This window comes from Hippocampus guttulatus, chromosome 11 (genome assembly GCF_054856545.1).
Source record: "Hippocampus guttulatus isolate MCC_2025c chromosome 11, RoL_Hgut_1.0, whole genome shotgun sequence".
NCBI classification, from domain to species: domain Eukaryota; kingdom Metazoa; phylum Chordata; class Actinopteri; order Syngnathiformes; family Syngnathidae; genus Hippocampus; species Hippocampus guttulatus.
The window spans coordinates 15,408,343-15,431,698 of record NC_141271.1 but is presented as its reverse complement, the minus strand read 5'-3'; the positions used below and the strand labels follow the sequence as shown (position 1 = coordinate 15,431,698).

Sequence of the window (23,356 nt, the reverse complement as noted above, 5' to 3'; positions counted from 1 at the left end):
TTGCTAAATGGACCATCTAAAGGAAGAGTACAGTATTTTATTCGTTCTGCCTGTCACGACGATACGTCATTGGCATAGGTTAGGTTTAAGGACAATAAAAAATAAAAATAAAAAAAAAGAACAAAGTAGACCAACGGTCCACAACCTTTTTGGACTGGTTTAGACAATTACATGCGTTATGGGGACCACCAACCATTCATCGACCTTTCAAAAAGAAGTTCGGTTACCTTGACCTGACAAGCATCTCTCCACAACCACTCAGCTGTCTGTGTTTCTTCTTCAGAAAGCAGGATCAGAACCTTTAACCCGGCGATCCCTAAGTCAGGTCACAAACAGACTGAGTTACTGCAAGCAAGCAATTCCCCCGCACCCGGTTTATTGCCACCTCACTCTTTGTTGTTGAATCCCATCAGTTTTGGAATGCAGACTGCGCCCTTGATGTTGCCACTTAGCACTAATTGCTTACCCGGGGGGCTGAAAATGGGCTAACTGGTCCAGTGTGTCACGATGAGAGGGAATGTTGATGAACCCAGAACTTCAAATTTGAAAAAGAAACAATGTATTGCCGTAACATTGACAAATGGGTTGACTGCGACAAACATTAAAAGTGCACGTTGCCAATATATTCTGCGTGGTCTGCTTTAAATAGACATGCAGTATTTATGTATTGCCACAGTCAGTTCTCAAATGTCGTAATAAAAGTATTCTGGCATTGTTCCGTTAACTTCAACAAGTACAGAAAACTTTTTTTGTTTTTGTGGGTGGATTGTTTTGTCTCATAGAAAAGAGCCACTGCTCACCCGAAACCACCTTGAGAACACTTGCGTTACCGCATTACCACGACGACCTAGGCCAACGCTACAGGGGGCTGTGAACGGCTCGGAGGTGGGACCTCATCTCCAAGCTGCCAATTGACACTTTGTCAACCAGCGTAGCGGATCCATGCAGCAGACGCATCTCCCAAAAACAAAAAGAAGACATTTCATGTACAAGTGACAATGACGGTTATCAAAATGTGCATACAAAAAGTACAGGAAAAGTTGTAAAATGCCATGGGTAATGAAAGTCTTTTCAGAATAGAGTATTTAAAACCAACTCCGGTCCTGTAGGATCTCTAACCTGCATGATTTTGATGTTTCCCTCCTCCAACACGCCTGATTGGTTTGTGACCAGGCTCCTATAGAGTTTGCTGCTGAGCTAATTGTTTGAGTCAGGTATGTTGGGAGGTGGGAAGGTGGGGGGGACATCGCTAACATGCAGGAGAAGGCCCCACCAGGACCGGAGTTGGTGACCCCTGACTTAGAAGGATTTGATCACTGCCTTTTTTTCCCCCCCATCAAACTTTTTCATATGTTTTTGTTTCTCGGCTCGGGAACTCCGTTGCCAAAGGCAACACCCTCGGCTCCTTGGGTTTGGCAAAGGCTGCTACATACATTACCATAATGGGTTAAAACCTCAGCTGTCACATTTTATGAATTTCGCAGTAGGGCATGCATACGAAGGCCAGAATAGATGTGCTTGTAAGCGAGCTGCTCTGAACGTGACTGTTCCTGTGCATACAAACACTCCCGGGGTGAAGCACAAGGGAAGGAGAAGGAAAACAATGACTTGTGTCAGGGAGCCTCTGCTGCAGATGGAAAGCAGAAATGGTGCGGACCCACCACACGAAGCAAGGAGGGAAAGTGTAAGGAAAAAAAAAAGAAAGAAATACAGAAGACGAGAGAAGGGCGGGAGGGTTTGGCGACAACTCCTTTTCGAGAGAAAGCCAGTGTGTCTGTCTCCCTCTGACTGACCCCTCCCCTCCATCAGGGAGGTATAGAAGGTGCAGCAGCATCCCGAGCTGCAGTCAAGTGTGCTGCACAAGCTCAGAGAAGTCGCCCGGTCTCTTTGCAAGCGAGAAACCCCCGTACCTGTACCTGCTAACCCCACGTGACTTTCGAGCCTCAGCTGAACCTTGAGACGCCAGCGCTGGTCCTTTCGTCGCAAGATTCCACATCCGCGGGTGCCGCAGTCATGACAAGGATGCAGCAGCGCTCGTCCGGCTTTCTTGTCCTCTTCCTGGTGGTCCTCATCGCTGGGATAGTTTTGTCCGGTCCCTCCACGCCACGCAGGAGCAGAGGTAGGACACGCCTACGTTATCACGTGCGTCCGCTTTATCAGCGGTTATGATGAACCGGCAACCTGCTTTGAGTCTATGTCCCGCCTCTCTCCCAAAGTCAGCCGGTTTGGCGCTTTTCCGCTTACCTGCGGCGCCTGAACAGCATAAGCGGTAGAAACTGAATGGATGGGTCATCATCTCTTGGTGGTCTGGAGTTCAAGATTCCACCTGCTGTTTCCTAATGAGAGAGAAATTTGAAAGGTTATCACTCTTGTCCAAAGGTCCATCGTAAATGTTTGATCATTTCTTCCGTGTAAACATCCACCAACCAGGGCTGTGCCTCGTTGTACCTGAATAATGTAGGAATCCATTTTGTTCAGTCCTGGAAGTGCTTCTGATTTGGTCCTGCCAAATGCTAAAGAGCATCATCCCGACAAAAGTCTCTTTCTCTCACCTGCCAGGCTAACGGCAAGAATTATTTTTTTTTAAATGAGTCACATTTCACTGACACGACCAAAGCATAGCTGGTCCGTCATGAGTTTTACTTGGAGGCGTCCTCGGGTTAGGCAGTTGAAAGGTTAATCTTGCGAGACAAGCTCACAAGATGAAGTTCCTGCGAGTGTCACAGCAGGAGGTGTCGACTTTCTGTTGCGGCAATTAAAAAAAACAACAAAAAACAAAACAAAACAATTGCACGAGTTCCACTCTGATGAAAGCGCCCGCAAATGCCCCAGCTGTGCCGTCTCGGATCGTGCCGAAGCGTAAGGACCACACACTGAACGTCGACAGTAATGTAATTCCAGCGGCACAGATGGGAGATTAGCACTGCAGTGTTTTAGAGTCGACACATATTGCGTACATTTTGCCTCCCTTTTGGGAGTTTGAACAATACTTGAGCTAAGGCTCCTCGCCGGGTTTTAATTTCCTCTCTCTTTCCAGAACCCAGTCTCAGTAGATTAGATAATTGAGTCGCTGATTGGCAGTTTTGGTCAACAGAATATTTTCCTGTCTCGCATTGCACAAACCAACTCCAGCCCTGGTTTTTGCTGCTGCGTACTGAGCAGCCACAGTTCCTGTCGTATTTGTGCGTGCTCAAGACTTTGATGCTTGTGAAAATGATGTGAGGTGAGCAGCCAGCAGCCCGGCTCGACTCACGCTCAACGCTTGCTGGCAGAAGTTGGCTTGCAGACAAGTCACGGTGTGCAGCTTCGCGCTTGTTTTACGATTTCTTCTCTGTGGGGAAGAGGGCAGGTTTTTTTTTTTTATCCAGTGTGTGTATTTCTTGGCACAAGCACCTGATTTGAGAGTCAAGCACATTATGAAATGACGTGCTTGTTTTTTTTTTTTGTTTTAAAGCAATGATGATTTGAAGATATGAAGGGCTTCTTCTAAGCTCAGTCCAAAAATATGCACCGTAAACTGTTACAGAGTTCTTGAAGTGAGACAGCCTTTGACATCTGTTGAAAGCCTATTTTTAGCCACGTCTTCATGTGTAGTCCTGCAAAGATGATCAAAACATGACCGCGTCAAGAAAAACACGCGACAGTGCACAAACACGTGTTTCTTTTTCAATTGTGGGCTTCGAGTATATTTCAAATGTAACTGTCAACTTGTTTTTTTAAAAACTTTTTTAGGTAATGCATGCCTTTATATCGCCAAGAAGTGTTGGCGCACCCCGTCTCCTATTTATCATTCCTGAAAAAACATTAAACTTGGAATTACACCCACCCACCTGATGGTGCACCACAATTTGGGAATCCCTGGTTTAGGATAACTTTCCCAAGTTATTTAAGGCACACACTCACTTCTGAGCTCAAACAATGTTGGCGCACCCCCACTTCCCCATCGCCAGGCGGTTTTTGCCCTCACAAACTTGGTGTGCATATGGGTAGGCCACATTGATTGAAGATTTTTTTTTTGAGGTAAATTACAGTGACTGCAGGATTTGCTTTTACTTTGTGAAAAAATTACAGTTGGGATTCCAATTTTGCGTGTGTTCGATTACGGGATCAATGTGTTCAAAATAGGTGTATTTTAATCTGTTTCACTCTGTTTTTCTTTTTTTTTTTTTAATGATCTCTCTGCATCACAGATTTTTACTGTATCGTCAAATCTTGCTTCCAAATTCAAAGCAACTAACTAAAAGCAAATCACAAAAACAAAACATAAAACTGTATCCTAGAAGGCAATGTATGACATCACCCCGTTCGCTATCACAAATCACCCTGTTCGCTATCACAACAAAGAAATTATTTACGACCGACCCACATTTAGATGATAAATGCCTTGGAGGGAGCATTGAGGCAGTGAAACAAAACCGCAGATCGAGCGCGGATAAATGATGGCAATGGTTTGTGAAGACAGCAAAGAGAGGAAGGGTTACCGGATGAACGTGGAATCCCGAGGTGTCAAGATGATGGAAAGATGGCCACTTCCCCATTTAGCATGGAAGAAGGATGGGATGAAGCACCGCCGCAAGCGAGAAAAGAAACCTGCGGTGGCTGCGTTAAAAATATCCCCAAAGCCATTTGTAGTGTGAAAACAGCACAGAGGCTGCCAAGGAAAATTTGCCGAGTGCGATCCCTGGCATGACTATCTCCCGCCGGTGCAGGGATTTTTCCAAAATAGACTCCTACTGATTTATAGCCGATATTCCCTCAGTCCCGTTTGAACTAATATAGGTCACTGGAGCTGTCATTGCCTTGTCGCTATGTAAATTATTTTCAACTGTCTGTGCCGCGGCTGGCACGGGGCACGGCAAGTTTTTCACACTCCATTGCCCTAAATGGAGTAGGTCATAAAAACATCTGTTTCGGCTCTTATATCTACCCCCCAACTTCTAGCACTCTGGCTTGAGATCACCTCTTGTGTGTTTGGCAAAAACTGTGTTTGGGGAGGTGAAAGGAGGGGGGGGGGGGATTAATCAACTTCACTCAGAGTAATTGATTTAAACGATCAAGCATGTGAGGGGATATATTTTTTGGGCAGTATAATACAAGGGTATAACGTTTATACACCCTCATTTCGTTTGGGAGATGAGAGCAGATGTGTTGTGTGACCCACTAAAACGTCCACACCGACTCCAACAAAGACTTTTTGTTTGAAAACACAACAATCCGTGCTACAGCTCTCCCTGCATCAAATGTATGGCTCTCAAAATCAGTGGGGGAAGAATTTATACTGCAAGTAGTTAAAGTGAGACAAATTCACTGATGCTCATTGGTGGTTTGCTAATACACAAGTTATTGTATTGGTTTGGTTCTAAATGCTTAGCGCTGAAAAAATAAGTGAATAAATCAACAAGAGCAACAAAAAAACAACAATAACAACCACAACAACCCCCACCAAAGGAAGAAACAGTAGAAGCAGGGAGCTAGTGTGAAGAGCTAGCATAGCATTCCAGAGCTTTACTTTTGCTTCTCATCAAACAGCTGTCCATCTATTTTCTATGGTGCTTAATGTAGTAGTTTGATTCTAAATGCTTAGCGTTGAAGAAACAACAAGTAAATAAAAACAACAAAAAAAGTAACGTTTATTTAAATAGAAAATACAAAAGTGAAATGCCTTCCTTCCTTTCTGATTAGCATTGTCCATCAAAAGGCTAACAAAGCCCAGGAAAAAGAAAGAAAGAAAACCTCTAGACATAAAGGCAATCTCAATCCTTTGATGCATTTTTTTAAATCGCCAAGTTCTGGTAAAAACTCCACCAATTGTTAACCTTTATGTGCGTGTCGTGGTAACATGGAAATTTGTGGTCAAAGCTGACGTGAGCGTGTGTTTTCTTCACCAATATTATGCGACTCCCTTTCCCGGGGGATCATGCATCACCAGGCGATAACGTCCTCTTTGGAGCCAAGCTCCAGTCTCCAGTTTGAGGGTGTTGCTGCTTTTCAAGCCAACTGAATGACCTCTTCGGCTTAGTCACCAAAACATAAGACGGAGAGGACAATTCTTAAATGTTAATCAGGTTGTGAGACTTGATTTATTGGGTAATGCCACATGCTGATTGCTGACTTCATTGCATTTTGAAGGGTTTGCACGTGCAGTTTAGTGGGAATTAACTGGTTTCACATTTGGAGCAAGACTGCCGGAGTCATAATATTTGAACGAAATGTTTTCATCTTAATTAGCGTCATAAAACACAAACCATGTTTGTTTTTGTTAGAATGAGTGCGCAAAGTGATCATCTGGGACGTTCTGGAGATAATCATTGTGTCATTTCAAATGGCCAGATAACAGAAAGTGGGTTAGCTGTCGCTCATAAGCATACAAGGGAGATGTCATTGGTCCCGAATGAAGATCTTAGCATCTGGTTGAAAAAGGAATATACCCAAAAGTTACGGGAAAAATACAAAGGGCAAAATAGACAACTTTTTTTTCTCGGTGTACTACGGGGTAATGCTCGAAATTCTGAAGTTTATGTTCTCAGTGTTTGCCACATAAAATTGCAACTTTTTTTCTTGCATCGTTATGATTTGAGATGACATTGCAACATTTTGGACTATTTTGCAACCTCATTCTTAAATTACCACTCTTCAATCACAATATTACGATTTTATCCTCACATTTTACTCTTGCGAGTTGAGGTTTTTTTTTGTAGAATATTTTGGAATTTTTTGGGGGGGGGGGGTACAGCCCTTTGTATTATTTATATCTTTATTTTGTTTTCAGTACGAACAGATGTTTCCTGAGTCAATCTAGAATGTAATAGCTGCAAATGTTCTGCAAAGACAAATTTGGATAAACTGACCCCGATTAGGATTTGTTGAAATTCTGGCACGGAATACTGTTTAGTCTGAAAGATTGGCCACTAATATTGTGTGGAAAAGAGAAATGATATCCCAAAGCAATTTGGGTGACAGCCAGTAGGGGGGAGGGTGTTCTGAGAGCCTCAACAGTCCATTGCAAAAAAGTAACAATGTGAGAATTGTAGCTGAGTGATGGATCGCTGATCAGGCTCGTGGTTTAGTCAGATGATCTAGATCTAATCACCGTACTTGAGAAATATTGATAAGACTAAACAGTTTTTAAGCGACTCGTAGGCCAAATGGTCAACGTGAGTCCGAGCCAGTCTTTGCTTGTATTTGATTTGAAAAACACATTGCCAGAAGTTTCCTGATGTTTCCTACTCACTCGGCCAATCTCACTTGTGCTTTTGTGGGGACCCTTGGTGGGAGAAGTGAAAAGAAATGCTTTTGATTGAGGTTTTCATCGGGAACACATAGTTGGAAAAGCTAAGAGGGGTATTTTTCAAATCCAGGGCTTCCCCCTTTGCAAGTGTCTGCGTTGGGGTCTGGCAGCCGCGAGCGGTCGTCGGCATGCAAAGTTCCACTATTTCATTTGGTGCTGAGATTGAAGCCAAGGACATGTGCTTCGGAAAGTTTGCTGTTTCTAGGCTTGACTACAAAGGACGGAGGTTGAAGCCCTTATGGGCTCATCTGTCACCCCGATCCTCTTTCTAAAACCATAAAAATCCACTAATTGCTCTGTTGTCAATGTTAATTTGAAGAAGACGAGGGAAAAGCCAACCAACAATCCCACAAAAGCGCACTTAATTTGATCAACTCGCCGGTCATTCTTTTGTCACATCTGTTAATTTATAGCCCAAGGATGCCCAGTATTCTGATTAACGTTCTGTGTGTTTATGCGCCAATCGTCAGTCATCCATCACCGTTATGACCCCGATTCACTCATCCGAGCATCATTGCGCCCAATCATTAATGTGTGCAATAAATTCGCTAATTTCTGACCTCATGATCCAGTGTGAACACAGAAAAATACGACTGACTTATTTGAGTGTATTTGATTCTCAATGATAGTTTTGGCTCTGTTTTTTGCCCGGCTCATCAAGTTTCTTTACACACAATTAGAAGTTGGATGAAGCTGGACTTTGGAAGGTGCAGAGCGGAACCTAAACATTTGCTGTCGGTATGGGGCGATTATGATTTATGATTACAGTATATTTTTTTTTTTTCAGAATGCGACGGTCATCACATAAAACTCAACTGGTCAAGCTCTAACCAGGTGGAACTCAGTTACGATGAGTTTCATGTTATATGCGGGTGGGGGGGGGGGTAATCAAACTTCATAGACAAAGACAAAAACTCCCTCCCCTCCTGATATTTAGTTTCATGCATCTATGACATGTGGTTCAAATTTAAAACTCTGGAATGAGTTCATTTTTGAAGGCCCCCTGGAAATGGCCCAAAATGACAGAACGACTGCTTTGAACCAAAATGGTAGACACCCCTTGTCTTTTGAGGCAATTCTTTTGATGCTTTTTTTGTGGGTCTACTCATATTAGACATGCCTACCAAATTTCGAGTTGCCACGTGAAACTGACAAATAAAATTACATTTAAAAAATGAAAATACCAGGGTGAACATGGTTTCAGATTAGAGGGGAAATGCTCGAAAGTAACGACAAAGAAAACATTTTTCAACAATAATGATCACATCCTGTCCCCTCAGTCCGACGCCAGAACATGAAGGTCCGCATCAACGCCACCGGTGACACCATTGTGATGAAGTTTGTACGTCCCAACACGGACACCAAGCTGGAAGGCTACATCCTGGGCTACGGCAGCAGTATGTTCTCCAAACAGTTCATTCCGCTCCCGGAGAACGGGAAGCCTTACGAGACGGAGTTTGGTGAGGGTTGCCAAAGACTCGCACTAATATACTGATTTCATAATACGGTCTTTGAAGCTTTTAGACCTTACCTTGAAATGTTGTGTCTTCAGACGCCGAGCCTAAGTACCTTATCGCGGTCCAGCCCATCCCGACCAATGATGTGAAAAAGCACTGCACAGGTCTGACTTTTTAACACAAAAGCTAATCTAAGTGGCAAGCAGATACTGTAAGTTAATAAGCGTTCATCCGCAGGGAAAATCGAATTGGAGAAGCCACTGCATCTGGTTATCGGGTCAGTGACCCCCACCTCGGTTTTGCTCTCTTGGGGGACCATACTGAAGACGCCCTACGAAGGAAATATCATGAATGACTGTCTCGAGGATGGGTATGTTTACATAGTGTCGACAGAAAACGCCAGGAAAATTCCTGACGAAATGTTCGCAAATACATTATCTACAGCTAAAGTATCTCCTTTGTTCCGTTCTGTCTTTGGTCCAGACACTACACAGTGCGTTACCGGGAGAGAAACAGGAAGTGGAACTACCAAACCTGCCCGACGAGTGACACGGTCATTGACCATCTCAAGCCCAACGCTGTTTACGAATTCGGTGTTCAACCTAGCTCGAAGGACAAGACCGGATCGTGGAGCAAGCCCGTCATCCACAATATCAGCTCAGGGGGTGTTCAAGGTAAATTTGATCACAACGGACCAACTATATTATCCATAACAGTCATTAAAACTCAACATTCTCAGCGTCCATTTGGTATAATGAACAATGATCCATCCCATAACTGAATGACATCCATTTTTTCTACGAGAATGTCGCTACTTATTTATAAAATGTTGTGTCCCCAGAGAAAGTCATCAGGAAAATCTTCAAACGTCCCATCAGCCCCGTGGTACGTACTACCTTAGTCTTTTTTTAAAAAATGCGATCAAAGAATAAACTAAAAGTTCTAACTACAAGCCACACGGGGGTTTGATTGTATCCATCCATCAATGGACGCTTTGCTCTTTGGATAAGCTGAAAGAGTCGTCGAAGCGAATGAGAACTAACAGCTTGTCTCATAATAAACATATTCAGGGACTGGGGCGTGCGCTCGGAAGAATTAATAAACCCCTGGAGAGCATGTTGTAAAAATTTTTTGTATGTGTATGCTATTCTCAGGGTTGTTTGCCTCATTAATTTCCCTTGCAGCTGCCGAATGGAAACGGCATGAGTACAGCCAGGGCGCGACAAGCCAAGTCTGTCTGTATTGTGCTAGCCTCTCCGTTTAGTCCAAGTTAGAGCCACCCAATGCCAGCAGGCAATATTAAAAGCAACCGAATGCTGCGGTACTTGTCAATTTTGTTTTTGTGATTGTTGCAACTGTATTGACCGAATCCTCTTTTGTTTTTGACCCACTAGAAACCGCTGGTGCAAGGTCCGCAGTTCCCTTTTGCTCCTCGCCACGGTAAGTTAATTAGGGACCCGACGAGTCGATTCAAACGTTGATTTTTGGCAGATTCCAGTTACCGAAAGCTGTTGTTGTACATGTATTAGCCAAGTTTCAGTAAATACTGGACAAGGAATGTTAATCACTCAAACCAGTGCACTGTCTTGACACAATTGGTACAATATATTCCCGAAACATTTTAAGCTATTTGCGATGCAATGCAATAGGATTCACTCCAATCGCAATGTGATACCATACGATGAACTCCAATTGCAATCCAGTCTAATTCATTCCACTCACTGATTTACATAACTTGATCCCAAACAGTATGTTGTGATGCATTTACAGACCGCGTCGTTACATTCTCTCCACCATGAGGTGTTCTGTTTACATTCCCAAAACGTGCAGTTTGACGGAGATTTGCCAGAGCCTTGATGACACTTGGCCACAGACGACATGAATGTGATTTGAAATGAAACAGAGAATGAAAGAAATGTAGATCATAGTTTTGGCATGCCTGTGATTGCTGCTTTTCTAAGAAACACTGTAAGACGGTGTTCTCAATGACGCATGAAAGAAAATGCACACGCTACGCATCACAATTGCATCTCACATTGCGGCAGATCCAGTTTTTCAATTTAGACCATCGGATCTTGGAAGGATGATGACGCATATTTGTTATTTTTCTCAATTCCTAATAAATATTTTACAAAGGATTAGTATACACAGCCTCTGCTCAACCCGGACCACCTCACACTAAGTTTATTTCCAGAAGACATGAATTGTGTTTTACAGTGCCTGAAGAGAAAAAAAAAATCTTATTGTCTCTAAGATCTAAGGAACATTGGCCTGTCCATTTGGCTTGTTACTGTATCAATAAATAAAGAAGAAAGCATTATTGTGAACTGGTACTTGCACTGAAGAACTGTTTTAACTTTCCAGTTTCTTTTGCAGGACTGCGATAAATTTTGGGCTGACTATGAACCTAACCACTCTTCCTTTCCTCTTTGTCAGTTCTTCACAATAAGACACAGGGCAGACAACCCATCTCCCACCACATAATCCCAAAGACAACTCTTGGTAATTCTTTTTCTGAGCATGAACTCAGAAATGCAGCAGTGGTCACAAAAAACAAACTACAACACAACTTTGCCTCTATTATGTCACTTAAGGATGGATGGATGCAGCATTTAATCTGCTTTCTACTTTCATATGACTTCATGTGTACTATATTTGTCAGCTCCCACCACAACGACTCAACAGGAACCTCTGTCTACCTCTGGATCCGCAGCACCTGCGACTACCAAACAGCCAATTGGTAAATGGTGATTCAAGTTTGTTAAGCCAGACAGTTAGCAAACGAAATGACAACAATGGACTGTCTTAAATTGGAGTCTATGCATTACTGTCATCTTAGAATTCTAATTTATCAGCCTTGCCTGTTTTTGGACTTTCTCTCTGATTCCCTTTCAAGGGCAGTCGAATCAATTCTCAATGTCCATAAGGCAAATAGCCAAAACATTCTATCTTAGTGTCTTAGTGAGACAGCTTTTGGATTCATACCACATAAAAACCCTGCGAGGGAAATTTGATAGTTCTGAGACTGAATCTTGTGTCAGGTAAAAAAAAGATGATGTGTAATTTACACCAGGTCAAGGATCACAATCTTATTTTTCAGGTCCTTGCCTGAACCGCTGCCGTTTTCTGTAGCCAGTTCAGTCATTGCTTTTGTCTATCATTTGAATCAAAGGGATTTTATTAGAAATATTTTCTCTCTCTCTGACACGCCACCCAGGTGGAGACCTCTCCAAATCTGTCATTCCGCCTTTCCACAAGGTCCCCTCAGTTTCCAATCTCCAACTTCCACTTCATATTTCAGATCCAGCAGTTTCTGTACCAGTCCACAAGCAAAACAGTGCACAACCCCCAAATCGTGCCCCATACCCATTAAATCTCCATCAACCACCGACACAATCCAAACCCAGACCAGAACAACCCCAAACAGGTTCTCAACAAAAAACACATTCTCATCAATTAGGATTCCAGCCCGTGCCCCAACATGAACCATATCCAGATCTGGAGTTGCACACCATAACACATAACCCTTTTCCGACACATTATCATCAAACATCTCAACCTACACCCCAAGCACAACCCCAATCAGAAACCAGATCAACACCCAAGATGCAGACTAAATCAATAAGTCAGACAAAGCCACAACACCTATCAAAGCCTCAGACCACAAGTCAGCCTGAACCACAACACCTACCAAAGCCTCAGACAAAGCCACAACACTTATCAAAGCCTCAGACCCCACGTCAGCCTGAATCACAACACCCACCAAAGCCTCAGACCACAAGTCAGCCTGAACCACAACACCTATCAAAGCCTCAGACCCCAAGTCAGACAAAGCCACACCTATCAAAGCCTGAGACCCCAAGTCAGTCTGAACCACAACACCTACCAAAGCCTCAGACCCCAGGTCAGCCTGAAGCACACCTATCAAAGCCTGAGACCCCAAGTCAGTTTGAACCACAACCCCTATCAAAGCCTCAGACCACAAGTCAGCCTGAATCACAACACCTATCAAAGCCTCGGACCCCAAGTCAGACAAAGCCACAACACCTACCAAAGACTCAGACCCCAAGTCAGACAAAGCCACAACACCTATCAAAGCCTCAGACCCCAAGTCAGACAAAGCCACAACACCTACCAAAGCCTCAGACCCCAAGTCAGACAAAGCCACAAAACCTATCAAAGCCTCAGACCCCAAGTCAGACAAAGCCACAACCCCTACCAAAGCCTCAGATCCCAAGCCAGACAAGGCCACAACACCTATCAAAGCTTCAGACCCCAAATCAGCCTGAACCACAACACCTATCAAAGCCCCAGACCCCAAGTCAGCCTGAAGCACACCTATCAAAGCCTAAGACACCAAGTCAGTTTGAACCACAACCCCTATCAAAGCCTCAGACCACAAGTCAGCCTGAACCACAACACTTACCAAAGCCTCAGACCCCAAGTCAGACAAAGCCACAACACCAATCAAAGCCTCAGACCCCAAGTCAGACAAAGCCACAACACCTACCAAAGCCTCAGACCCCAAGTCAGACAAAGTCACAAAACCTATCAAAGCCTCAGACCCCAAGTCAGACAAAGCCGCAACCCCTACCAAAGCCTCAGATCCCAAGTCAGACAAAGCCGCGACCCCTATCAAAGCCTCAGACCACAAGTCAGCCTGAACCACAACACCTACCAAAGCCTCAGACCCCAAGTCAGACAAAGCCGCAACCCCTACCAAAGCCTCAGATCCCAAGTCAGACAAAGCCGCAACCCCTATCAAAGCCTCAGCCCACAAGTCAGACAAAGCCACAACACCTACCAAAGTCTCAGACCCCAAGTCAGACAAAGCCGCAACCCCTACCAAAGCCTCAGATCCCAAGTCAGACAAAGCCGCAACACCTACCAAAGCCTCAGACCCCAAGTCAGCCTGAAGCACACCTATCAAAGCCTGAGACCCCAAGTCAGTCTGAACCACAACACCTATCAAAGCCTCAGATTCCAGGTCAGACAAAGCCACAACACCTATCAAAGCCCCAGACCACAAGTCAGCCTGAACCACGACATCATCCAATAACACAAATAATAAAGTCTGCATTTGAGGTACATCCCAAGACATCTCAAACAACAAAGCAACATCAACCTCAGAGACAACAAACTCAAACAATGCCTTGCGTCCTACCTAAACAACCACCCCTTTCTTTAACTGAGCCACAAATAAAAACACAATCTGAATCAATCGTTCATTTTGACACAACAGTCCAACCTTTCACTCAACAAGAAAACTCTTCAGAGCCTTGGCCAAGCACAATAAAACAGTTTAAAGTTCAGCCAACTTCCCAACCGAGGACGACTTCTTTAACCCCCATGACACAACCTTTATTGAAGAGAACGGCCCGACCAGAAACACACTCGCAACCAAAAACTCAGCCAGCCAAGCCTCAAAACCAATCCGTCACCAGACATAGCAAGCAACCACAACCTTCAGCTAGGACCCAGCCACAGCCCCAGTCTCATCCTTTGTCAGACACTCTACCCCATAGGAAACCCGTTTCCCAATTCCCACCAACTACAAAAAATCTGCCCCAATCCGAATCCCAAACCGAGGCAATCCCTGCACCAAAGTCTCAAGCAGAACCGCAGCCTGGAATTGAGATTCAGCCTTGGGGCACGAGTCACTCTGGCCCCATTGAGGTCCCTCCATTGCAGGCAGTTCCCACTGGTAAACACCTACTTTACACACCTCTTACGTTCAGACAGATCATGTTCAATGTCAGAATTTACAACCAATGCCCTTTAGAATATACATGAGTTTTCTCCCATGCAGCTCCTAGTCCACCGGAGAAGGGAAAGCCTCTGCCAATCCCAGCCCCGGCTGCAGACAAGCCTCATAGTTACAATCTTGGTAAACACCATGACAAGTTGGCCGCATTACCGTCACCGCTTTTCGTCAAAACTGTATGACACCCAGTTGCAACTCAAACCGCTGGATGATATCACTGCTTCCCCATCTCCATCTCCATCCTCACACCCACGTCATCGTCCCTGTCACCATGTGTGCTGTCAATCACGGCCCAGCAGTCCCTCCTAACCCCCACCCATTCACAAACAACGCAGTGTGCCATTCATGTCTCGCTGTCATTTCATTCCTTGGTCTCTCGTCTACATTCCTTTCACCAATGTGCGCTGTCATTTGTTCCATTTAGGTAGCGCGAGTCAAGCTCGCGAGTGGATGATCACTAAGCTTCCCGAATGCCTCTCTTCTGATCTAGGTACCACGAACCGGAGCGCTGAGGCCCCTCGCTCCTCCACTATCTCCTCAGCTAATCCGGCAGGAAGAAACACCACATTTTCACGTATCCGGCCTCCTCCTCATTTCCCTCGCAATGGTGTCAGATCATTCTCCACCTCCTCCCACAGCTCCAGGACCTCTGGGGGTAATGGAGAACTCTCTCCCTCGACTTTAAATCTCCCTTTCTCATCCTCTGATCAAACATCCTATCTTTATCTGCAGCGCCGCATTTACGGATGACAGCAGATGAGCAGCGAATATGTCACGTATACATTGAACAGCTTGTCGTTTCTAGTTTGCTTGCACCATCTTGTGGTCTTGAGTCCTCTTCGGCAAAGTCCCAAAACTCTGCGCTCGACCACATGCGCGCTCTTGTGTGATGTACTTCACACCTCTGCCATGAGCTGCGTTTGTCGCTTGGGCCTCGGTGTCGTTAATATGATTTGCAGTCCCCCTTCGCTGAGCCTTGTGGGATGTCTGGCTACAGCGCTGCCAAGGACAGGCAACGTTTTACACCGAGCATGCCAAACCAAGCACTATGCGAGCAGTTTCGCCGGTCTCCCCCCGCCCCACCCTGTTTGTATCATCCTATCCTAAACATACCCACAGACACCTCAAAAGACTTTGAGAATGGAGAATGAGGATGTGCAAAATATAAGATGAATGTCACAAAATCATGCCAGCTCCAATTTCAAATACAGCTCATCTCTTTAAAAAAATAGGTCAAAGGCACACATCTTCAGCTGTCTTTTCTCTTGACTGGACACTGCCAAGACCGCTGACACCGAACACTTCATAATCGACCTTCTTCTCCCTCCAACAGCGCATCATAGGAGCAATGCTCTCCCTAAACCTGCAGCATGGCCCAAAGAGAAACCTGGTAAAGACCGACAAGAAAAATCTCCTTTCCGCGTTCCACACGCACTAACCCACGAGGCACTGTTACAGTATGTCCCAATGTGTGCACATCATAATAATCAATCATCATCATCATGTGCTTTTTGTCCCAGTCCACCAATGCTTCACCCTGCTTGTCAGACATTTTGTGGCTCTTTTATTTGTTGATCAATGCCTCGTCGCAGAATCAGTTCACCGAGAGTCACGCGCGATAGCACTTAAGTTTTCGATGTCTATATTTTTCCGACATACGAGTTCATTCAGGAATGGAGCGTTTGAGGTCTGGCTGTTTGCTGCACCCAAGGACAGCAGTTATGTAACTGCTGCCGTACAAAACAGCCATGATCCAAGACATATGTTCGGTTGACGACGCGTGCGATATACATCGCTGCACTTTCACCCAATTTGGAGTGACATCATCTTTTTGCTCACTTAATCACATGCGGCATGATGGATTACCACATGGACATAACATTTGCCATGAGACGTCTGTCATACGGTGGTTAACCTCGGCTCATCAGGGAGAATCATCGACGGCCGTCCTGTCGATTCCGCCGGGGAGTTGAAGTCATTGATTGCGGGGGGGGACAATCCCAAAAATCAATGTCGTGAAGCTGCTTTAGATCATCGACAATTGCATCACGTTACAAGAATAGGCATTGACTGATCTCCGCGATAAGGGAATGAAATATGATCAAAGAAGTGCATTGTGAATTGCGTCGTAGCTGAGCTGCTTTCCAATTAAGGAAAAAAAAAAGTCATCAAGGCGAGAGACTCCCTCAGGCCGCATCGTCTCCTCTAAAATGATTTAGTGCGATGGGCTTTAACGCGTCCCAAAAATAAATCAGCGTTTGTCGCAAAGCTGTTTCCATGGCAGGCCTCCTCGCGTTTGCTCACTTTCTGCTTACATTCCCGGCAAATTTCTCTCATGGGATCGATCGACGCAGTCATGGCTGAAAACTCGTTGGCGAGGACGATCGAAGCTTATTCTGTGGAAACTGAGCATCGGTTCAAATGTCTTTTTTCTTTTTAATTTTTATTGAAATGAGTCACTCGTTAAAAAGAAAAGCAGGACTTGCCGTTTGTTTTCTCAGATCATTAAAAGAATTTTCGGGGCCAATTGATGTTTCGATTCGTCGTCGACTGGGGCAACATTTGCAATCTGCCTGGCTTGTACACGTATGTCCTCTGATCGAGGATGGGCAATTGATGACATTAACACTCATATAATCGATTAATTGTGACCCCCCCCACCCCCTCCAAAAAAAGATCATTAATGAAAGGTAAATTCACTCTCTGAATGTTCTGAACTCCTGATTTAATGCCAGTGTCATCATCGCTGCAAAAAAAAAAAAAATCATCCATTTTGTCATGTTCTTCAAATTGCAATCAACAGCACCTCTGCTGGTTGCAAGATCATTCGATGACCTTTCCACTGTACAAGGGCGGTTGATCAACACTCGATTAATCGATTATTATGCCCATCCCTAGCTTTTATCGTCACTTTTTGTGTATGAAATCATCTTTGTTGACAGCTGTCTACTTTGATTACCCGTCCACCTCTAAATGCGAGCTTGTTAATCCACCATCGTTTTATTCCCAGTTTTGAATTTCTGCTCCTGCAGCGCAGACCACCTTTGGCTCTGTATGAGTTTGCCATTGTTAATTCGGTAACGTCGGCAATGTTTCCAATTAATCTCTGCAGTTCTACGCCAATCTGTTCCCGTCAACAAGAGACCCAACTTGGTGGGGATGCCGAATGACCACGGTGAGGGCTGAAACTTGCATGAGCTGCTTCTCAAGTTACTTCTTTGACTTGATTGCCTTTCAACATTCTATTCCAGTTTTTTAAAAATGTGTTCATCGTGCATGGGACACCATCATGCTTCGGGCTTTTTTTTTTTTACCCCTTAAATTGTGTGGGTGAAAATGTTGATTTTTAAATTGTTCGGCGTAGCGAGAGGATTGATTTGAGACGTCCCGATGCAATTGGATTTCACGCAAAATTTCCTCTTGTTGAATGCTCAAACTTGGATTAATTTCACCCCACATTCTCCTCAATCGTCACACTGCAATGCTTTATTCTCATATTCTTGCCTTCTTAAAAAAAGACCACAACACAAAAGGTAAGCTTGCAACGAAAAGCACAACACATCCCAGGGAGCGAAGTAATCTAAGAAAGGACACAGAGCTGCTCTGCATGGACGACCAAAGCAGATGGAACACAACTGTGTGTGAGTCACATGATTAACTGCCCCCGCCCTTTCCTCCTTTCCCTCTCTTGCCTCAGATAAACCCATGGACCTCAAACAAGGCGACAAGGAGTCCATCTTGAAGCCTTTCCCGCTGGTCACGTCCAAGCCAAAGCAAGAACGCAGGCAGCAGACGACTACCACTACCCCGTCATTAAACAGTGGGAAACTACATCTTTTTTTTTTTTTTGTAATGATGTATGGTATGCACAACCCATTATGTAAACCTGCACAATCTAAACCAGGGAAGGTTTGGCAACCTGCAAATTCAGAAAAGTTTCAGAAACAAGTACGATATCAGTGTTACCTGAAACATTGCGCATTATTCAGTTCCTATTAACTCATTCAGTACCAACCAATTCTGGACCAAGTCTGAAAAGACGTTTAAAAACGTCTTTGGGAGTGAATGAGTTAACAATATTAAAAAAAAGCTTGCATTTGCGATTTTGGTAAAACAACACAATTTTAGTTTATTTTGGCTCCCGAGAGTGACTAGTACCATCAATTCCCTTCTGGGGAGCAATAAAAAAAATCTTATCTTGTTTTCTTTTAATAGTCAAATATATCTTTTTTTTCTAACCCTTTCTGGGACAGCGGTTACTACAGTGGACCGCTTATCATGTCATCAGGTTACAGGGTGCATGAAAGGGTTCATATACAATTGATCATAGCTGTATCTTGCCGGAAAAGCTTCAAAATGAATCTAGAACATTCTTGGATTTGAAAGTAAACGTTGAATGTATTCTGGATTCCATTAGCTTGTACAAGTGTCTACATTCATGAGAGATCATTCCGTGTAGAGCAATGAATCCACGGGTGAGGAGGTTGTCATCTGCGAAGGAAATAAGAGAAGATGTGTGATTTCAAGTTGTTGTGCCAGAACTCTGAAAAATGCTGACAGGCATGCTGCCAAGTCTGTCGGCACACCAAAATAACATGCCTGCTTCCTTTTTACAGGCAGCCGTTTTGAGGTCAATGAAAATTCCTCCATATTCAGGCCCCTTCCAGCATCCGATGTGGACATTATGGGCAAGAAGCGCTATGTGGGTAAGACTACCCGTTTGGGCCCTTCTAATCGTACTTCATTTCCCCTACCATGAGATGTATTTGGTAAGATTAAAACAAAACAATATTGAACTCCGTTGCGGACCGAAATGACAAACCAAACCGATGCAAAGCAATCATCAACCAACTGCCAACTGCCACATGCCAACCAATGACCAATACAAACCGACCATCATCCGATACGGATCAGCCAACAATGCAAACCAAATTTCAAGAGGCAATGAATATAGATGGTCAACCAAAACCAACCAAAAAGGCCAAGAAATAAAACCAACTGTCAAATTGCTACAAACCATCCTAACCAACCGGCCAAACGGTACAAACAATAGAAATTACCCATCAACCAATCCAAACCAATCCGTCAACTTGATGCAAGCCAACCGTCTAATGGTACAAACCAACTTGACTACTGCAAACCAATTGTGAGAAACAATAAAAACCAACATGTCAACTGATTAAACAAACAAACGATAAACCAAGCGATACAAACTAAGCAATAATATTCTGCTCCGACTGTACGTGTCCACAGCTCCTCACGTCATCTACAAGACTGACAAGAAGCCAGACGAGCCGTGTTCCATCACGTCCTCCCTGACTTACTTCCCAGACGAAGAGGACAGCAGCGATCAGAACGTGACGGCCGCCCCCCGAATCCCGCCCTCCAACCTCACCGTGGTGACGGTCGAAGGGTGTCCGTCTTTCGTCATCCTCGACTGGCAGAAAACCGATAACGAAACTAGAGGTACTGCAAGAACGTTGCACGTAGTACTTTATGACAGATGTCCATTTAGTTTTTGCATATAAACCATTCAATAGATTAAGAACAAAAAGAAATGACTGTACTTCTCATGTTCAGAATATGAGGTAGTATCAACAGCCAAAGGACCCAATGGAGAGGAAGTGTCCATATTGACGACAACGAACCAGACGCACACGGCAGTGGAGAATCTAAAACCGGAAAGCAGGCATGTGACCATCTCAAGCTCATTCAGATTTTAAAATTCATATTATTCATCAAAAGTAGTCGGCGCTAGATATGCCACGTGTCGTCGTTCCTGAGTAGATAAAAAAAAAATCGATACTAGCACGTCACGGTGACGATCATTTGTTGCTTTTCACTTTGCGGTGGCGTGACTGTTATCAAATACGGGGAATAAAGGAAGTGATAACGGTCGGAGAATAGCGTTATGCTGGGACTGCATTCAAATGTCATTTTAAAAGGGGCTTACCGGTTTAGTTGCTGTCTTGCGTGTTATCAACCCCCCCCCCCCCCCTTGTTTTTCCTGACATCTCTCATTCCTTCATCATTGTGATGGATTACAGCACACGTTTTCCAGCGGTTTTATCTTAAGTCAAGTATGTGGCAAAGCTGCCAATGCAGATAAATAAGCACAAACCTCATCCCACCACACAAGTTGAATTTTGCACAGAAAACGACTTTTTTTTTTGAAGGAGTGAGAAACACTGAATAACAGAAAACCATTTGTACCATTTTGGGGGGGTTTTACTGCAGGCAAATGTAACCAAAACGAATCCCAAAACCAGAAAGGGTGGAGTGGGTGGAGGGTTTTTCAATTTGCATCTGGAGTTTTAAGAGTTCACCAGAAGCATCCCCTGGGCCACTTTTTGCCAGGATATCTTAAGCTTCACAGCATGTGGAATAACCATCAGCTGTTTGACTACAGTGAGTGAGTCACCGCGACTCACGTTGGCTTTGAAACGGCAACAATTTCAGGGGGGAAAAAAAAAGGGGGAATTTCAATGTCAAAAATGTGCTGAAGGTTCGGTTTATCCGCGGGATTAATTGTTTCTGTCTTGTTTCAGTTACGAGTTCAAAGTGACACCAAAGAACGAGCTGGGAACGGGACCGTCCAGCGAGCCTGTGACTTTTAATACGGAGTCAGGCAAGTTTCACTCAATACCATTTGTAGACAAATATTGTAGAAATTCCCATATGTACCTTTGCACAAATAAATTATAAAAAACAAAAAGAGAACGCGAGAGCAACTGACTGAGGATAAATTGCACGAGGGAAAAGACTAATGCATGGGACAACACAAGCCGCATTTTGTGTTTACTTATGTCATCTGGCTAATTATTATTTACTTTATCATGGGAAACTTTTAAAAGTGACAAACATTAAAACGAATAAACGTGGGTTCTTGTCGTATAAGGCAGACATTGCATGTTAGACTTGACAATGACAATTATTTCCCTTCGACATGCAGCGGACCCACGAGTGAGTGAAAACGTATCAGGTAAATTGCCCTCGCTTCATATCATGATATTCTGATCATATGGTTTTTCTTTGAAATTCATCATAAATGTGCTTTATACCATCTTGAACAGGAAAAGATGCCCTCTGGACGCAATTCCCATTTAAGACGGACGCCTACTCTGAATGCAATGGGAAGCAATACGTGAAGAGGACGTGGTACCGAAAGTTTGTGGGCATCCAGCTGTGCAACTCCCTGCGATACAAGATCTACCTGAGCGACTCACTCAATGGTTAATACAAATTCGAGTCGTACTTCCAAGTTGTAAACGGGGGTTGCCTGTTGTTCTTTAACGCCAATTAGCACTCTGGCAAACATGAGGTCACGCCACAATGTTAAGTGCATCCATGTTAACTTTATTAGTCCTGCACAGTCTGCCTCGGTCCGTGAGCTCTCTTTGTAAAATTCTAACCTTGAGTACAAATCTTTTTCTGTCTCTTCAGGGAAGTTCTACAATATCGGTGATCAATCGGGTTACGGCGAGGACCACTGTCAGTTTGTGGACTCCTTCTTGGACGGGCGGACTGGGACGCAGCTGTTTGCTGACCAGTTACCATCCAGGCCAGGTATTTATGAGCAATGTGCATATTTATTTTACGTGATCATTTTCCACCAAGATCCCATTTACCGCCAAGATTGTTTTCCGTTGTGATTAATCTAGCAACTCTATAAACCGTTCTACTGGCTGATCCCGTTCAATCCAACCCCCACAGGTTACTTCAGAGCGCTGCGACAAGAGCCGGTGAGCTTCGGTGAGATCGGCGGCAAGTCGCATGTGACTTACGTGGGATGGTACGAATGCGGCACGCCTATACCCGGCAAGTGGTGGTAACTCCACACGCAGTCCAGAAGAAATTCTGGTTGAAGAGTACCAAAGGTGCCGAACATGAAGGTGGTTCGGCTCCTTTTCCTTGTTACCAAAGATCATTTTGATAGTCCTCTGAGGGCCAAACTAAATTTATGGGAAAAAAAACATGATTGAACAAATGTATTATTAGATATTATTGGGATTTGTTTGTTCGATGTTCCGCTGAGGATTTATTTTCAGAATTACATGGCGGGCTGGATGAAATGCTCTCGCAGGCTAGATATATGGCTACCAGGCTGGAGGTTCCCAGTACCTGCCATAGACACTGTAGATTAGGGGAAGGGAGGGAAGGGGTGTCTAAGGTTGCTACGAGGTATGAACGGGTTCAAGAAACACATCCCCGATGTTGTAAAAATGTCAAAATGGATGCATGAGTGGCCAAAATGTTAATTATACAGACATTGTTGGGAAGCTGGCTCCCAAAATGTATGATACTATTTATCAAGGGATCGTTACAAGATTATAGCGCGTGCTTGTGCATTCCAGAGGACATAGACTTGCATGGCTATACACACACACACACACACACACACACACAAACCATCTGGATACAGAAACAAGGTGCCACTCATATTATGACTGTACATTTGTACAATGCAAACTACAAGCATATTTGACACATGCGAGACTGACAGTTTGCTGTTCCTGAGGAATTGCTAGCAGTTGCAGATTGCACAGTATTAACTTTTGTTTATATATGTATATGGAGTGATTTCTTTTTTTGTCTACCAAGTTTATAATTGTTGGAAAGATTTTAAAGTTCAAATTATTGGGAAAGAAAAGTGCTTCTATGATGTAGTGAATGGAAACATGCTAACTTTTCTCCAATAAGGCAATTGCATAGAAATATATTTGTTGAAACATTTTGCAAACTGTACATAATTTTCACATTATTTCTTACAAATACTTTTGTGTTGCAACATGTAAACTATTTTCAATCAATAAATCTTGTTTTGATATGAACTGAGACTAGTTTCTG

At 43.9% G+C, this 23,356-nt stretch overlaps 1 protein-coding gene and 1 long non-coding RNA gene across 11 annotated transcripts in view; one reads left to right on the top strand and one right to left on the bottom strand.

Moving 5' to 3' along the window:
• LOC147198307 (uncharacterized) overlaps positions 1-23,356 on the bottom strand; it is a 47,832-nt gene that overhangs the window by 23,850 nt on the left and 626 nt on the right. Inside the window, exons 1-4 of one of the 8 annotated variants that reach the window (XR_015102245.1) lie at positions 4,482-4,769; positions 2,245-2,336; positions 801-2,096; positions 228-535 (exon numbers count right to left, since the gene is read on the bottom strand). This is a non-coding gene — a long non-coding RNA (uncharacterized LOC147198307). Of the gene's footprint in view, positions 1-227; positions 2,097-2,244; positions 2,337-2,448; positions 2,782-4,481; positions 4,771-23,356 lie in introns of those variants that run through there. The other 7 variants (XR_015102241.1, XR_015102244.1, XR_015102243.1 and 4 more) reach the window with 7 other exon arrangements.
• abi3bpa (ABI family, member 3 (NESH) binding protein a) lies at positions 1,986-23,346 on the top strand. 3 transcript variants are annotated; one of them, XM_086123504.1, is made up of 23 exons: positions 1,986-2,119; positions 8,569-8,748; positions 8,841-8,909; positions 8,983-9,115; positions 9,229-9,419; positions 9,587-9,630; positions 10,140-10,185; positions 11,182-11,247; positions 11,408-11,485; positions 11,963-14,449; positions 14,555-14,632; positions 15,000-15,164; positions 15,843-15,899; positions 17,622-17,684; positions 18,207-18,329; positions 19,126-19,215; positions 19,763-19,975; positions 20,090-20,198; positions 21,058-21,137; positions 21,462-21,491; positions 21,583-21,741; positions 21,953-22,075; positions 22,223-23,346. In XM_086123504.1, exons 1-23 carry the CDS (start codon positions 2,014-2,016, stop codon positions 22,339-22,341), a joined length of 4,809 nt encoding a protein of 1,602 aa, XP_085979630.1. In that variant the 5' UTR covers positions 1,986-2,013; the 3' UTR covers positions 22,342-23,346. The 3 variants fall into 3 exon arrangements, with proteins under 3 accessions (XP_085979630.1, XP_085979631.1, XP_085979632.1); XM_086123505.1 differs by lacking the exons at positions 11,963-14,449; positions 14,555-14,632; XM_086123506.1 differs by lacking the exons at positions 11,182-11,247; positions 11,408-11,485; positions 11,963-14,449; positions 14,555-14,632; positions 15,000-15,164.

What these genes read in the sequence shown, in the direction of transcription:
- abi3bpa (XM_086123504.1), top strand. Translation starts at nt 2,014, where the DNA reads ATGACAAGGATGCAGCAGCGCTCGTCCGGCTTTCTTGTCCTCTTCCTG. An exon ending in GCCTTACGAGACGGAGTTTG is followed by an intron (nt 8,749 to 8,840) that starts GTGAGGGTTGCC and finishes TTGTGTCTTCAG; the next exon opens with ACGCCGAGCCTAAGTACCTT. An exon ending in ATTGCAGGCAGTTCCCACTG is followed by an intron (nt 14,450 to 14,554) that starts GTAAACACCTAC and finishes TCTCCCATGCAG; the next exon opens with CTCCTAGTCCACCGGAGAAG.